This window comes from Ochotona curzoniae, unplaced genomic scaffold, assembly GCF_017591425.1.
Source record: "Ochotona curzoniae isolate NIBS_2020 unplaced genomic scaffold, NIBS_Ocur_1.0 contig_2318, whole genome shotgun sequence".
In the NCBI taxonomy this organism is placed as follows: domain Eukaryota; kingdom Metazoa; phylum Chordata; class Mammalia; order Lagomorpha; family Ochotonidae; genus Ochotona; species Ochotona curzoniae.
In genome coordinates, this window is record NW_024465419.1 from 10,823,687 (window position 1) to 10,840,299 (window position 16,613).

General features: G+C 37.4%; 1 protein-coding gene across 2 annotated transcripts in view; it reads left to right on the forward strand.

Moving 5' to 3' along the window:
- The window catches only part of CPQ (carboxypeptidase Q), a 453,907-nt gene that overhangs the window by 265,084 nt on the left and 172,210 nt on the right, over positions 1-16,613 (forward strand). For both annotated transcript variants that reach the window (XM_040972619.1, XM_040972620.1), the window contains exon 5: positions 10,879-10,990. In XM_040972619.1, the coding sequence (XP_040828553.1) occupies positions 10,879-10,990 (112 nt within the window). The remainder of the gene's footprint in view (positions 1-10,878; positions 10,991-16,613) is intronic.

Sequence of the window (16,613 nt, forward strand, 5' to 3'; positions counted from 1 at the left end):
GGCTGGTTGTCTCTCAAAGCTACATAGGCTTCCGGCAATTTACAAGCCATGAAGAACAAAAAGAATCTTTTGGCTATGTGATAAACATTTAGGATAAAGGAAAGTTTTCTTTTGGTAGGAAGTACCTTGACCCTTGATCCCAATTTCCTAAAATGAAAGATTGATGATATCACTGTTAGCTTACTTAAGCTGAATTATAAATGTGCTTGTAGGGTAAAAATGTTTCAGTTCTTAAAAAATCCTGCTGCCAGTGTCAGACAAAAGCCTGAGAAGCAGTACTAAGTGAATGTCTGTAAGCAAAAGTAAACTGCAGCTCTGTACTATTCCCTGCTTCTACCTAACTGAGAAAAGTGATTACTATTGAGATAGAGTTTACCTAAACTCTGTGTCCCTTGCCTCACCTCAGGAAGTTCAAATACAATGTTGTAATATAACTCTCATATCTTCCACCTTCTCAAACCAGGCAAGTTATTTTGTGGTTCTAAACAAGGAACTCAGAAGCATGGTTGTGTCATTTTAAAAAATGATCATCTCAGGTTTTAAGCACTCATGACTGCTGAATGAAACTCAGTTGCCTCTTTAGAATGACTTTCTGTTATAGACTTCCTCTGCTGTGTTGTTATCCTCAAATCAATGTTTAATCAGTTTCAGCCATTTCTTCTAAAGTTACTGCAATCAAGATTTGTGATTCTATACAAAGCTTGGGTTTCATGAACTTCAAACAATTAGGCCCTTTCTTGTTTTATCCTCAAGTGTAAACCAAATAATGTGCTCAGAAAAATTCAACCATAAACTGTTTTTTTTCTCTTGTGAATCTGAGAATTCTGTGTAAGTAAGAAAGGAATAGTCTGGGAGTAGAAACACCTACTTTTAGGAACAGCTTTTGTGATTCACGTATATTTGACAGATGGCCTCTTTCCTTGTGAAACAAGTCCGCATTCTACAAACTACCTCCAAACACTAAAATACAAAAAAAAAAAAACAACAACAACAAAAACAAAGAACAAAAAAAAAAATCAAGAGGAGCTCACATATTGTGATATCTCTGAGTGCATCTTGTATGCCAAAAGCTTGACTTTCTTTTAGAGACTACCTGGGCTGAATCATTAAAAGGAAGATGTTTGTTCAAACATAGTCCCTTTTTGGGGGGTTTCATATTAACACAGTGTATCTAGCAACTGTTGTCTGGAAGCCAACAAGCCAACTTTGATTCCAGTGAGATATAACTTCTCACCTATGTTGAAAATCTGTATTGTAGGAAGAAGAATGGCAAATAAGGAGATGCTGAAGAAAAAGTTTGTTGAGATTATGGGGATTTAAAAAAAGGAAGGGTTACCCTCCCCCCCTTTAAAGTGGTTAGAAAATGAATTCTCTCTCTTTTTTTTTTAAAGATTTACTTATTTATTGGAAAGTCAGATATACAGAGAGGAGGAGAGACAGAGAGGAAGATCTTCCATCCAATGATTCACTCCCCAAGTGAGCGCAACGGCTGATGCTATGCCAATCCGAAGCTAGGATCCAGGAACTTCTTCAGGGTCTCCCACACAGGTGCAGGGTCCCAAGGCTTTGGGCCGTCCTCGACTGCTTTCCCAGGCCACAAGCAGGGAGCTGGATGGGAAGTGGAGCTGCTGGGATTAGAACTGGCGCCCATATGGTATTCCGGTGTGTTCAAGGCGAGGACTTTATCTGCTAGGCCACACCGCCGGGCCCATAGAAAATGAATTCTTGAGCACTGTGATTGAATATTAATGTTAGATAGAACCTTGAAAGGTTTAATTAATCCTTTGTTTTTGAGCTTTCTACCTTAAGTCCTAAGAGTGTATCCTATTTTATAAACTCTTCAAACAAGGAAACTTTCCATGACCTTCCCCCTATTATTTACTTTTTCTCTTAACTTATACAAGGGTCTTAATCAGAAAATTCTCATTGTTTCTATAACCCTGATTTTCCCCTGTAAGAATCTAAGCCTAGTTTCCTTTGATTTTTTCTTTGTTATTCATGTTCTGATTCTTTGCAGTGGAACCTGTTACAGCTGAAGTATGTAATTAGCTCACTCCTTCTCTAAGACTAAACAAGGAGACATATTTGCCCCCTTATGTATGTCATATTTTTTCAATAGTTTAATGATTCTTTTTTGTTGAAATTGGAATGGAGCTCTCCAGCGTGTGAATATGCATTAGGTCTTCAATGTTGTAGCTCTGAGATTTTTCCTGACACATTCTAAAATGCTTCCAATAAAATTTAGAATAGATTTTAGCAACTACGAATAAAATATCATAAAAATGAAGAAAAAAGCATGCTTAGTTTTCTTTCTGGTTTTTGACTGAGAATATGAGATATGTGAGAAATGAAAAAGGCTTTATTGTTATGCTGTTACATTGACTTAGTAGAATGTAAGATTTAGGTAAACACCTATACACCTCACATACTTTTAACAGAAGGATGTGAAAAGCTAGGTGCCCCAAGAAAGTCAGTACGACTCAACGGTGGCCCTTTCTTAGTGCTTCTCAATCAGAAACCTAGATGCCAAGAGTATTTGTAGATTACTCAAGTCGCTATTGTAATATCTGTGAGATAACAACATTCCGGCTTTTACAGTTGTATCTTACCCCGTAGTGGAGTTTCATGGGTAATACTAAGTTATACTTTGGTATCCAGATTATAAGTAAGTTTAAACATTTTTCATATTTTCTCCTTTATTTTGAATGTTTGAACTAGGATGAGATAAATCTGACCTGTAACGTTGAGTTGAATTCACTTGTGAAGCTAAGCCCTGAGGCTTGGCACCATAGAGCTTTGATCACTCTTGCTGTTGTTTAATGTAGCACACATACAAAACTGTTCATGTATTTATCCAAGGGGAGTCTGTAGGGAGTGGTGGCAGGAGTCCGCAGTTCTCAGTGTCTCAAGCAGGACACAACCAGTGACTTAGAAGCTCAGTGGGCATCCTTTCTCCTCTAGGTCTATGTGCCTTAACCTCCTTTAGAACACCACCCTAGTTCCGATTTAGCATTATGCACTCCTTATTTCTTCATAGTTTTATCATCTTCACATGTATTTGAAAAAATAATTAATATGAAGAGAACAGTTTTTTTATGGAATGTGTAGATATAGTTCCGAGAAAATGGTCACACTTCCCGCACTCCCTGTTTGCCTCTCAAGAACTCCCCTCCCCCCACTCCCTCTCTGGATTTGTATGTGTAGTTAGATATTTCCTATTCAACTCAACCAAAAATTTTTGCTAGGGAAACATTTCCATTTATTGCTTTTGAAATTCTGGGTTTTTTTTTGTCTTTTTTGAGATTCATTTTTCTGATATGCAGCCACTGGTCATTTTCATAAGTTTATAGGGTTCTGCTGTAGACCATGCCATATTTTACCATGTATATAATCTGTTGTTGGTGAATATTTGCATTTTCCATTTGAGAGCTTTTTATGGCTTTCATGTGACCGTTTGGTACATGTTTGTTGGAACTGAGCTCCAGAAGTCCTCTAATATTTACACCTAAAATGTAATTGTTGGATTTGGGGATACATATTTTTTAGCTGTACAAAGACATGCCTATTTTACTAAATCATGTTTAATAATTTATCACCCCTACCAAGAAATCCTTCCCTGCCAAAACTTTATTAGATTCGAAAAAAAATTTTAAACACTTATATAGGTGAAAAGGGTACTTATTGATGATTGAATATATGTTTCCTTGAAAATAAAGATATGTTTCCAAAGTTTATGTGCATTTATTTGTTTTCTGTGAAATTCCTGCTTACAAATTTTGTTCATTTGACCTTTTTGGTTGCTTGTATTTTTATCTTTAGTTGGAATGAATTATTCATTTATTTTGAATATAAGTCACCTTTGGGTTATATTTTATAAACACATAACATGTCCTCCTGGTTTATAGCCTTTATTCTTATAGTATAACTTTCAAATGAAGAAAAAAATTTTCTTCTATTGAAGCTAAATTTATGTATTATCCCCTCATTGTATGCTTTTTATAACATTTTGAGAACAATCTTCTAATCGCCACTGAAGATATAAAGTTTGCTTTATTTTATTACAACAGTTTGAACAGTTGCCTTCCACATTTAATGATTTAGCTTATACATAATTATATTTTACTTTACAGTTTTATCATTTATATTTGACTTTTTCATCACTTATTTATATAAAGTGAAGAAATTTCACATATTCCACAATACAGATTTAGAAACATATTGGTACTTCGGTTCTAATATTTTTGTTTAAATTCTCCATGTTACTTTTAGTTACTTTAACGTACTAATCACAGTTTTTAAAAGTTTCTGGTAGTTTAATCATTTGCATGATATCAAGGTCAGGTTCTATTTAACTCTGTATTTTGCAACAATTGATCTTTTAAACTTTTTGTTCATTTTGTATCTTGTAGTTTTTATTAGATGCCAGACGTTGTATTTAAGACAGCAATACAGCCCAAGATAAACATTATTTACCAGTATCTCCTCAAAATTGGCTCCTCTTCTGTCAAGCTATTCAGATGAGAGTAATTCAGTGAAACCATCTGTGGCTTCCTCCTTCAGTTAGACTGGATTTTGTTATTTCCTTATCTGGGCAGGGCGAAGGAGTGGGCACAGATTCACAGGTTAGGACTCCCCTCTCTTTAGCATAGGATTTGAGTTACTGGAGCAGTTGTCCCAGCATCCTTACTTTCCACTCACGTTTCGGCAGGCTGTCTCTGCACCAGAGAAGGTCACTGTGTCTGTACTCATGCCTTTCCCTTGCTTGTAAACTGTCCCACCCTGCTTGTTAGTAAGCCTCACAGTGGGGATAGAGTGGTGCCTTGGCTCTCTTGTTCTTGAACCTTAGCCAGACCCTGTGTGCTTGCGTTCAACAGTTAGGGCCTTCTGAGCATTTCTTCTCCTTCTCCTGTGGAAACAAAGCTCTCATCTTGTATCACTCAGTAGCAGTGGAACTCTATTGTGTTCGTGCGGGAGTGGGATGTGAGTGGGTCCTGCTCTGCCCTTGATGCACAGGTGTTCTTTCTGGGGACAGTGTGGGTAGAAGTGCAGTCTTCTATGCTTTTTCCTGCAGTCACTGCTCTGTGCTTCCTACAAAAGGGTTGCTAGAAGTGGGCCTGTTTGTAGCCTAGCTCCCAGAGCATCTAATCATGATCTGCACTCCTGTACCACTGAGGTGGGCTGTCTCAGCTTCTGCCCTGCCCCCCAGACCTTCTGGGAAGCACTCACTTAAGACCTGTGAGAAAAATCTGAGAGGTAAGCACTTAGTGTTTTTCACACTAAGGAGTCTGGGAATCCTAAACTTTCATACCCCGCCAACATTTGCCCTCAAAAATTTGTGACATTTCAGTTTCCTTATTATGGCTTTTGTGATTGCCTCTGCTTGTTTCACTGACAAAAAAAAAAAGCAAAAAAACAAAAAACATCTCATGTAGCTCCTCTGTCCTTGGAGGTGCATATCATCCTTTGGAATTCAGATGCTCTGGCAGAGTTATGGTTTCTTTGATGGACTTACAAAAGAGCTGTAGTTTCATAGATTATCCATCTTCCTCTCTATGCTGAGGGCAAAGGGCAGCATTCTCCTGTGGCTATCTCCAACTTCAAGAGGTAGCAGACCAATTTCTTCCTTGCAAAATGATTTTTAATGAAATCGTGTCAGAGACTCAGCCTGCTTTCCTTTCATCTTTCCCTCTTCTCCCTACTTTTTAAAGATGTGAGTTTGATCCTATCGTTTCCCCAGCTTCTCGTGAGAGTAAAATCCAAATTCCTCACTGGGGCCACACATGTTGGCTTGCTCCTCCAGCCTCTGCAGCCACCCTCTGCCTTACAGCTATCTTGGCTGTAGGCACATCATCTCTCACCTGTTTTGAAAAACGTCACATTTGTGGTCACCCAGAGCTCATGCATTTGTATTCACATTACTTGGAATGTTCTTTGCCAGTTTTGCATGGCTCGCTTGCTTTTCAGGTCTTTACTCAGACATCAACTGCTCAGTGACAGTTCTACCTAAAACCACTTTATTCTCCATCCCTTCACTGTCACCATCACTCTCTATAGTCTTTCTCTGCTTCACTTTATAGAGCTTAAAACCGTGATTATATTGTGTTTGTTTTCCAATTTCTGCATTGGAGCATAAGTTTCATTAGAACAGAATGTTTGCTTGTTTTGTTCATTTCTACATCTCTAGCACGTAATGGGAACTTAGGAAAAAAAAAAAAACATGTTGAATGAATCACAAATGGATGCCAAAAATGATAAAATGTTCTCTAGTTACCTTGCATCAGCTTATTGTCCTAAGAAGTCATTCTCTCAGATGGTTCTCTCTCTTCTGTTCTGACATGCTGTTTTTGTTGATCCCATTTTGACCCTTTTGGACTCGGTTTTAAGGACCAATGGTGCAGAAGTGTCGTTGCCTGGGGACTGCTGTCTTCCTTCTGCATTTTGCTCATCTCTTCACAGACCCACATCTGGTCGGCAGGCTGTTGTGGGCCACTCCTCGATGAGTCCTGTACTGAGCTCCCTCACACTCAGTACATCTCTGCATTGCTGTGTGGGGTTTCTTCACATTCTCAAGGCTGGGGCCTTTATGGTTCAGTGCTAGTACACTTCTCACAAATAAGAACCCGTACATTTCAGAGTGCATTTTTGCCTCCTTGCTCATTCTACGTGGTTGCTATTGATGTTTCTGTTGTTTTTACTAGCTTTTACTCCATCTGTATTTAGAAGAGGTACTGCTGGAAAGGAGGTTGGGAGAAAAGGAGTTGGTCAGTGTTTGGCTCCTGTCAGGGAGCACTGCAGGAGGCAATGGATGAGCTCGTTGCCATGTTCCTCCGTTGGTCTGTGTCATGGTGTTACTTAAGAACCTTATGATGCTCAACAGAGGCAGTAAAGGGACTTAGATTTTCTTCTGTTTTTATCAAATGAATATTTTTCATGAAGCTGGAGTTTACTACACCTGTGGGTCATCTGTTTTTGTTTAGTTTCTTAAATAAGAACAAATTTTATAAAATGAATGTTCATTTATAATTAACCCTAATGTAAGGCAGATTTTTAAGTATCCATATGAGTTTGTTATTTTGCATTATATTTAGTGAGGATGCATTAAGGAATACTGGAGTAAAACTTCCTACTCTACTTTTTTAAGTGTATCAATAATCTGTTTCTGCTAGAAAATTTTAATTTAATTTAACTGTTATTAAATTAGAGCCATATTTTCATCATTAGTCAGTAGATATTAAAATTACAACTAGAGAATGGGCCCGGTAGCCTAGTGGCTGAAGTTCTTGCCTTGCATGTGCCAGGATCCCATATTGGTGCCAGTTCTAATCCCGCCAACCCCACTTCCCATCCAGCTCCCTGTTTGTGGCCTGGGAAGGCAGTCGAGGACTGCCGTAAGCCTTGGGACCCTGCACCTGCAGGGGAGACCGGGATGAGGCCCCTGCCTCCTGGCTTGGGATTGGCTCATTTCCAGCCATTGTGATCACTTCAGAAGTGAATCAACAGACAGAAGATCTTCCTCTCTGTCTCTCCTCCTCTCTGTGTATATCTGACTTTCTAATAAAAATAAATAAATCTTTAAAAATTATAACATGGGTGTCATTGTGGACCGCAATGCTTTTATGAATTGGAAAGGCATTACAATGCTATCATAATCCAATCATTAGATAATTATTAGTCCAGAGCATCATGCCAAATACCTTACCCTATATCATTTAGTTTCATATCATCCAAAACATCTTTGCCATTGGTAAACTACTTAATTATTCTTAAGTAATAATTCTGGATTTTTTTTAAAAAAATAGTGGCATTTAAGAAAACATTTTAAAAGTGTGGTTATAGAATCAGATCTCAGATCAATTATTCTGAAGAGAGTTGGAAGGTTAAAATAATAGCTGTGGTATTTAATTACTCATATGTGTTATATAAGAAAAACATGTTCATTAAAGCAATTTTGACACTTGTAATCCACAGGAACTTTATTGGGAAAATGGTTCTGAAAGTAGTGAGAATGTTGACTAGTTGAGCTCTTTGTCCCACATGGGATTACACCACTTTGTAAATCATAAGTTCCTGCTATTACAACATGCTTTTTCTTTATTCTTTGTTGTTGTTTTGGTTCTTAGAAACAATCCACTTGGGTTGCTTACATGGCCATTTGTTAGTCTGGGGCATCAGGCTTGTTTGCGACTCTGATGAAGTCATACTAGGTTGGGTCTGGGTATAAGTCAAGAGATCCTGCAGCTGCTCATTGAATCAGACAGTGAAAATGGTCATCCTGATATTTTAGACCAAAAATTATGCTTTCCCAAAGCATAATTGGGCAATTTTAGCCATCAAGAAAAGTTTGCTTTGCTTTACTGACTATAAGCCTATAAGCTTTGATTTACTAACTATATGCTGAGCTGGAAGGGAATTATCAATCAATCAGATTATCAGTTGGTAAACAGATTATCAATCTGTTGCATGTTAATTACACCTCAAAATTTTCATTGATGTGTAACGTTCTCAGAGAGAGGACACAGTGCTAACTACATGGGAAGATGAACTTTAATTGACTGAGCACACCTACCTGCCTGGTACCCAGATTAGAGCGTAACAACCACCCAGAAGTTTTTCTTGGTGCCCTTCCAGTCACTAGCTGTCCCATTTTGCTGGTTTAATAGTTTGTACAAGGAACTTGAAAAAGATCATGGGAAATGGAATCGAGAGATAAATTTGTGTTGGTATAAAAGACTTTTAAATGCATGCTGCATTTTATTCATAGTATGCATTTGTCATGAAATTTCTGAAGACCCACTCATTTAAGTAGAATTATACATGATGGGCTTTTCTATTGGGCTTTTGTTTCTATCATCATTATGCTTATGAGTTTCCTCCAAGCTTATCATTTATTGTGTTTGCTGATTCTTCACCCCTGTACAATGTTCCATTGACAAATGCAACAAAAATTTCTTCATTTTATGGTTTAAAAAGTCTAATTTCTTTATATTATTTCCTTTGGTAGAGTTTATAGCTATTATGAATATTGTGTACTGGGTATACTGGTAAATGAGTTTTGGTAAATGGACAGTATATATGTCCATTTTTCATTACTTTAAAATATCAGATGAAGACCCTTGGAAAGGAAAGGGTTCATTTCGGCTAATAGTTTGGAGGTTCACAGTTGAAGACTAAGTGGCTCCATTAATACGACACGTGGTGAAGGCATATAATCATGAAGTGGGTGCACTCAGATGACAACATGATGAGCCAGGAAAGAGAGACAACGGCTGGAAAGAACTTAAATTATCAACTCCCTTGTGAGAACCACCCTCCAAGGGTACATTCTTTCCTCCTGACCTTAAGACCATTCAGTTGACCCATCTTTCAGACACCATAATTATCAAGTCTCTACACTTAATCCATTAACATTAAGACATCAGAGTTAAACATCTACATGAGTTTTGATGTGACAGCTTCTACTTAGCCCTTAAAACACATGCACCCACACAGATCCACTTATGTTTCTTTAGATACATAGCTAGACTGAGTCCTCGTGTGCATGGTTCTGCGCATGTGTGTTCAGATTTCATGGGCGAGAAGGTTTAATGAAAGTATTTTATCTGTTTACTGCACACTGGCAATGTATGAAAGTCCCGGGTTGCTTCACCTCCTTACCAGTGTTTGAAATTTGCTGTCATCTTCATTTACTCATTGTGTTGAATGGGTATGGAATGTGGTTAAGGTATTTTTCCTTGGTGATAATGAACCTGAGTACCTCTTCACATGATGGTTAGTAATGTTACTTCTGGATAACATTTCTGTTAAAGACTTTTCCTCATATTTTAATTGGTTGAGTTGTTTTGTTACTATCCAATAGGAATTCTTTATGTAATACAGACCATCAATGTATATCCATTATATATATATACTAAATAATACCCCACTTCTATAGATTGCTTTTCAGAATCTTAGCAGGGTCCTTCGATTCATAGTTTTTAGGGAGTCCAACTGAAAAATTTTTTTCTCTTCTGCCTTGCACTTTGTGTCAGTTTGAAAAAGCTTTGCCAACTCCAAATTGGCAAAGTTTTTCTTCTTCTAAAATACTACTATTTAGGTTTGTTATTCATCTAATTTAATCTTTTTTATTGATTATATAATGTTTGAATCAAACCCTTTCTTTCATGTTGTTGTCACATTAGCCCAACCCATCATTTTAACCTAGTTTTTGACTTGCTTAAAATATTTTCATATAGTATGTACATGTTTATGCTTTCTTGGAATTCTTCAAAAAAACCAAACCTGTGGTGATTTACAATTTATAATCTCTAGGTTTATTTAGCACTAATATAAATTGAGATATCTTTTTAAAGTTTATTTTGTTCAATTACATCTAGTTTTTAAGTCAAGATATTTATTTACTGAGCAACAGAATAATTTACAATTTACAAAACAAAATCATGTATAAATAATTATTCTCAGTTTTCAATTAAACTTAATCCAATGCATGTTTCTTATGTGTGTTCTAGAATTTGAATCAGTTGAGAATATGTTTTGGACCATATTTTTACATAATTTAAGTTTTAAGACAAATAATAGTTTTTTTTAATTATAAACTGTCTTTATAGTAGTAGTCTTTTAGTAGTAAAATAAAAGAGAGAAATGCCAAGACTCCAATCATAGGACAATAACAAAGGGAAAACATTTATTATCCTTATTTGATCAGTACAGATTATACACATGTATGGCCTGGGACCCTTTATGTGCACCAAATTCCTCATTAGAAATGACACATATATTGAAAGATGAAAAACGGAAAATATAAAATTTTGATTTTTGTATGTGTAATGCACTTGATCCTTCTTTGATGTTTTTGCTTAGTTTTATTTTTTATTGTTCTAGGTTGTACTGGTCAGCGGACATCTGGACAGCTGGGATGTTGGGCAGGGTGCCATAGATGATGGTGGCGGAGCCTTCATATCGTGGGAAGCACTCTCACTTATAAAAGATCTTGGTAAATATTTAGAAAATAATTAATCAAGGTGTAAGAATCCCAGCAGCGATGAGTTGAAGTTAATACACAAAATACTTACCAGATTACTTACTGTGGTATGTCCAAAGGTTTTTTCAGGGGTTTGTATATAATTGGTCGCCAGTACATTTGCAGGAAAGAACTAAATTTCCCTTAAAGAAAGAAACTTTTACTCAAATCTACTCCAGATATCCTAAGTTTTAAATATTATCAGCTACTGGGAAGAATGAAAAAGCAAATAAGTTTGAAACACATGTAGTCACATTAGCCAGTGACTACGTAAGGACTCAAGATCAAGACAAAAACAAACAAACAAACAAAACCCAGCATCCCCCTGCTTCCTTCTCCTTTGTCTTAAGACACTATCAGGCCACTAGAGCAGTTGCTAAAGGTCAGTGGTTTTTCCATGATAGAAAAGTAACGTGATCCATGACAAGTAAAACTAGGCTTACAGAAAATGGGCAAGCATTCAAATGACTGGCTAATAATAAAACAGCTTATTTTCATGACTATATTTACAAAGAAAAAAACATACATTTTCTTCCCATAATGTTAAAAAAAAATTGAATTTTAAGTTTGACTAAAAGTAACAAAATAGTCATTGAATTGAGATGATCATAGCTGAATTTGGCCAGTCATGGTATGAAACATATCAACAGACCATCTTGTACCATGTTGTGAAATAGCCTCAGTTTCATGGAATCAGATCTGAACGTTCCATTGCCTAAGTACTTAAGTGTTTAAAATCATGCTTGTCCTCCCATTCTTCTAATCCTGTAAACAACTCATTAAATAATTGTCCAACTTATTAGCAACAGATTGTGAAAATTATCTTGTTTGAGGCAAATTTTTCTGTTGTAAATCTGGTTTGTGCTTTAAAGTGGATAAATGAAAAGATGTTCATTCTTATTTTTACTCTTAAGTAGTGCCCCTGTTCCCTAACATTGGCACACTGATGTTTGGATCAGATAATTCTTTGTGAGATCTGCTGCATGGATGAAAGGAGGCATCCCTGCCTTCCACTGACACTGTCTCCCCAGAACCCCCCAAGTTGTAACAAATATGTCCCAGACATCAGCACTGCACTCTTAGGGTGAGAGAGAAGGCATTATACCAGTCTGAGAACCACTAAAATACATGAAGGAAGTTTTCTAGGTAACCTTAGTATATGATCTCTCTCTCTCTCTCTCTCTCTTTTTATTTTAAGAAAATAAAATCACTGGAAACCTTAGGTTGTATATAACTACACTTTAATCATCATTTTAATAAATGACAATGCACTGAGCACCTTCTTAGTTTTTCTCTTTTTTTAAGATTTGTTTATTTATTTGAAAGGCAGAGTTAAAATGAAAAGAGAGAGAGAGAGAGATCTGGGCCCTGTGCAGTAGCCTAGTGGCTAAAGTCCTCGCCTTGAACGCACCAGGATCCCATACGCGCACAAGTTCTAATCCCAGGAGCTCCACTTCCCATCCAGCTCTCTGCTTGTGACCCGGGAAAGCAGTCAAGGATGACCCAAAGCCTTGAGACCCTGCACCCACCTGGGAGATCCAGAAGAAGCTCCTGGCTTCAGATTGGCTCAGCTCCAGCCATTGCATTGCTTGGGGAGTGAACCATGTGACAGAAGATCTTCCTCTCCATGTCTCCTCCTCTCTGCATATCTGGCTTTGCAATAAAAATAAATAAATCTTTAAAAAGAAAATCTTCCATCTGCTGGTTCACTCCCCAAATGTCTGCAATGGCCAGAGCTGGGACCAATCTGATGCAAAGAGCCAGAAGCTAGAAGCTTCTTCCAGGTCTCCCTCATGGGATAACAGGGACCTAAGTACTTAGGCTGTTTGCCATTCTTTCCCAGTCGTATTAGAAGGAGTTCAATATGAAATGTAGCAGCCAAAACTCAATTGGCACCATATGGGAAACCACCACCACAGATGGCAGCTTCACCTAACCCAAAACGAAGACTCTTTGGTTTGTATAGAGTACTTTGTAAGAACTTAACACAGATGTTAAAGCACGTCTTCATGGCAGAGCCGTAACCTTCTCATATACCTGTGCACACAGTCCTCAACGCAGATGCAGTTTCAATGTCTACTTTTAATGTTGGGTAAGGTTTGAGAGAAAAATTATTCAACTAGGCAGTCAAAAAATAACTATTTCACAAAAAATCTGGGCGACTATATTTCAATTCTTTCTCTTCAACTTGCCTTAAAAGTGGCCGTGGGCCATCTCTTCCTTCCATTTGTCACATCATTCCTAAATGTATTGGATTCTGGAATAAGGTAGGCAAAAGACAAGCATGTTTCTTCTGTGTACAGAAACAGATTACTTTGGAAATCAGTTTTGCTTCAGTGCGTTCAAGCAGCTTGCTGAGAAGCAGAATGATGAAGTAAAAGCAGAGATCAGGCCCATGGGAATGCTGTTTGGGGTCACGGTGCTGCAAGCTCCATTTTTGGCTGCAGGCCGATCATTTGGACTCTGTATGTCAGCTTTGTCATCTCTAGGCAAGTGTAAGCACATAGAGTACCTCATTCGCTTTACCCTGAAATAAAGTGTGTCTCTAGGCTTTGAGGCACTCTTCTTTGTCACTCAGTGTGGGACCTTAAATCACTGTTCATTGAGTTGAATTCAATTGTCTGGGTAAATGTCAAACACCAGCCAAGGGTGAGTTGAGCGTCTTTCCAGGTCTGAAATTACATGAGCTTCAGTTGCTTTTGATAGCAGTCAGTCTTTTTAATTCAGGACTTAAATCTCCCAAAGATTTCTGTTCACAAATGAATATATGAGTATAACTCTGAACAGCAAAACAACTTTGAATTAGTGTTAAGAGGCAGCATAATTATGACAAGACACAACCTTCCAGAGTCAAATGCCTGAGTTCCAATCTCAACCCTGTAATTTTGTAGCTTGGTGGTATCAGGTAAGTTACTCTGCTCTTCTTTGCCTCAGTTTTCTTATCTGTCCAATAAGGGTATTAGATTCTATCCCAAGAAGTTGCTTGGAAAATCAGAGGAACTATTCACATAACATACATGACTTTGATATTTGTGACACAATATTTTTTCTGTGAGAGGTTGATGATTTTGCTGGTTTTTTGTTGTTGTGTTGTGTGTACCTGTGTGTCTTAATGCCACCCCTATTAGTGATTATTTTCCCTCTTGGTTTAATATTCTGGTCAACTGCTATAGTAAGAGACAGTTTCATGTTTTCATTTTCATACTGTTTTTCCAAACTCTTAAATTTCTTGAAGTCACTTCCAGTGCCCATGTTCTGCTAATATTGAATGGCTAATGTTTACTCTGTACCACATTTTCTGTGAACACACCCATTGAGCCTTACTCTTAATTTCATAGTTGATTGTGGATAGATCTGTTTTGTAGATAGCCTGTGTGTTTTAAGATGGAAAACTAGTACCAACAGTTGACATGTTAAATAACTGGGCGAACACTTCTGAGATGCTAGAATAAGAAATAGAATCTTGGGATTAAGTGCAAGAAATGGACTCAGAATTACATTACTAAATCACCTTAAGTCCAGACTGTTAAATAGAATAGGAAAGCATTGTGACAACCTATTTTTCCAAGGAAAATGAGACTCCTTTTGGATGCTATTCCTTGAATGATGCAACATGCAGTGTGCATATCAAAGTCCCTCAGGGGAGCCTGTGAGTTTTAAGTGTTGGTCTAGTGGGGTTTTCTGTTAGTCAGTTGTCTTTTTTGTGGGATTCATCTTTCTAGTATCTTCCCCTTTGTCCTCTTTCACCACTCTTATTGATTCACTCTCATGCTCAAATCATCACCTTAAATTAGATTCAATTACTGTAATAGAAGAGATATTTGTGCTTTGTAAATATAATCAGTCATTCCTGAGTAACTGTCAACAGAAGGCTATTTGCTGTGAAGTGTTATTGAATACTTTTTTGTATATGTGGTTTACTGGACTTGAAACTGTTTATTTGAAATGTCATTTCCTGGAATGTTCTAGTGCTAGTAGACAGAACCTATAACCAGACTTTTGTGCTTCAAAGTGTTTACTTGGCACCTGAAGATTAAACTACCATCCATTTCAGAATTCTCCCAGCTTTATTCTTTCAGTAAAATTAGAGTTTTGAATTTTCAGGCCTAGAGAAATGATGAAACATAGAGTTAACAGGATCACACAGATGACAAAACTCAGAGAAGACAGGATCATTTGGTTGTTGAAATATGGGTGGTATGAGAAGTAGCTTTCCAGGCAGGCCCTGTGCAGTGGTGGCAAGCTGTCCCATGGGTGCCAGCATCCCTGATGACCAGATGAGTGCTCATTTGAATCCTAGCTCTTCTGCTTCTGACCCAGCTTCCTACTAATGACCTGGAAAAAGTGTGAAGGTTGACCCGAGTGTTTAAACCCCTGCCAAACTTCTGGGAGACTCAGAAGATACTCTAGCTCCTTCCCACCCCTCCCCTACTCTTTTTTCCTTTTTTCTGTCCTTAACTCCAACTTTCAAACAGAAAAAATCAATCTATTACAAAATAAACATCTTTCTGAAGAATTTTAAATACAAATATGCTGTGATGATGATACAGCTTGGAAGTCTAGCTAGTAGAAAAATATTTCTGTATGCTCCCTCGTTCAGCAAACTTGTTGTGCATGGATTTTATCTTTACATACCAAATGCCTTCTACCAAGGAAGAAGACACAATAGCCCTGGAATTCCATGAAGTGGGAGAGACATTCATTCAAACATTGAAATGAAATTGCTCTAAGTTGTCTCAATGTGGTATATACAAATCATTTTTGGCCTCTGGGGAAAGTAGACATCTTAGGGGCTTGGCTATCTTGTGGCAATTTTACTAAGGTAACATTTGAACTTATATATATAATATATAATAATAATATATATATAACGATAAGCAGAAATTCTGGAAGCAAAAGAGGAGCACAGAATAATTCCCAGTGAAGTAAAATATTTTTAGTTTTGTGCGTATTAAAAGTATGGAGAAGATTGCTGACGCTCGCAGTCTTGAGGTGAGGAAGTGGTTACAGAATTATAGGGGATGTCCACTGACATAATCTTAGATTTTTGTGCAGTGGGTGAGTTACTTGAGTAATCAAGAAAAAGTTCTCAAAATGTTCACACTTCCTACAACTTTATTTACTCACTTCCTCTTAGTGGGTAAGATGGTCTGCATCTCAAAATTGTTGATCATTTCTCCCTTGAGAAAGCCCCACAACATTCAGTCCTATTTAACTGAGGAAAGGAAATGGACCAGGTGCTTAGGAAATCCAAAGCTACATATAGCAGGAGCCACAGGGTGTAGTAAGATTGTCAGTAGCTAACATTCCTCAGGTGCTGCTCTACCATATGCATCCAACTCTATTATTCCTAACAGTATCCCCTATTGGTAGCTAACTTTTGTTCTGTCCATATTACAAAAAGAGGAAACTGAAGCAGAGAAAAGCTAACATCTCTGCCCAACACGTCACACAAATTTTTGAAAATTGAAATCCCAGCAGTCTGCCTCCACCTGGTTCTCTTAAGTGCTTCCAAATATATGTCATATTTCTTTAGATGCTGGACACTTTGGCTGCTTCTAAACGTTAGATATTGTGAATAATGCTGTTGTAAATG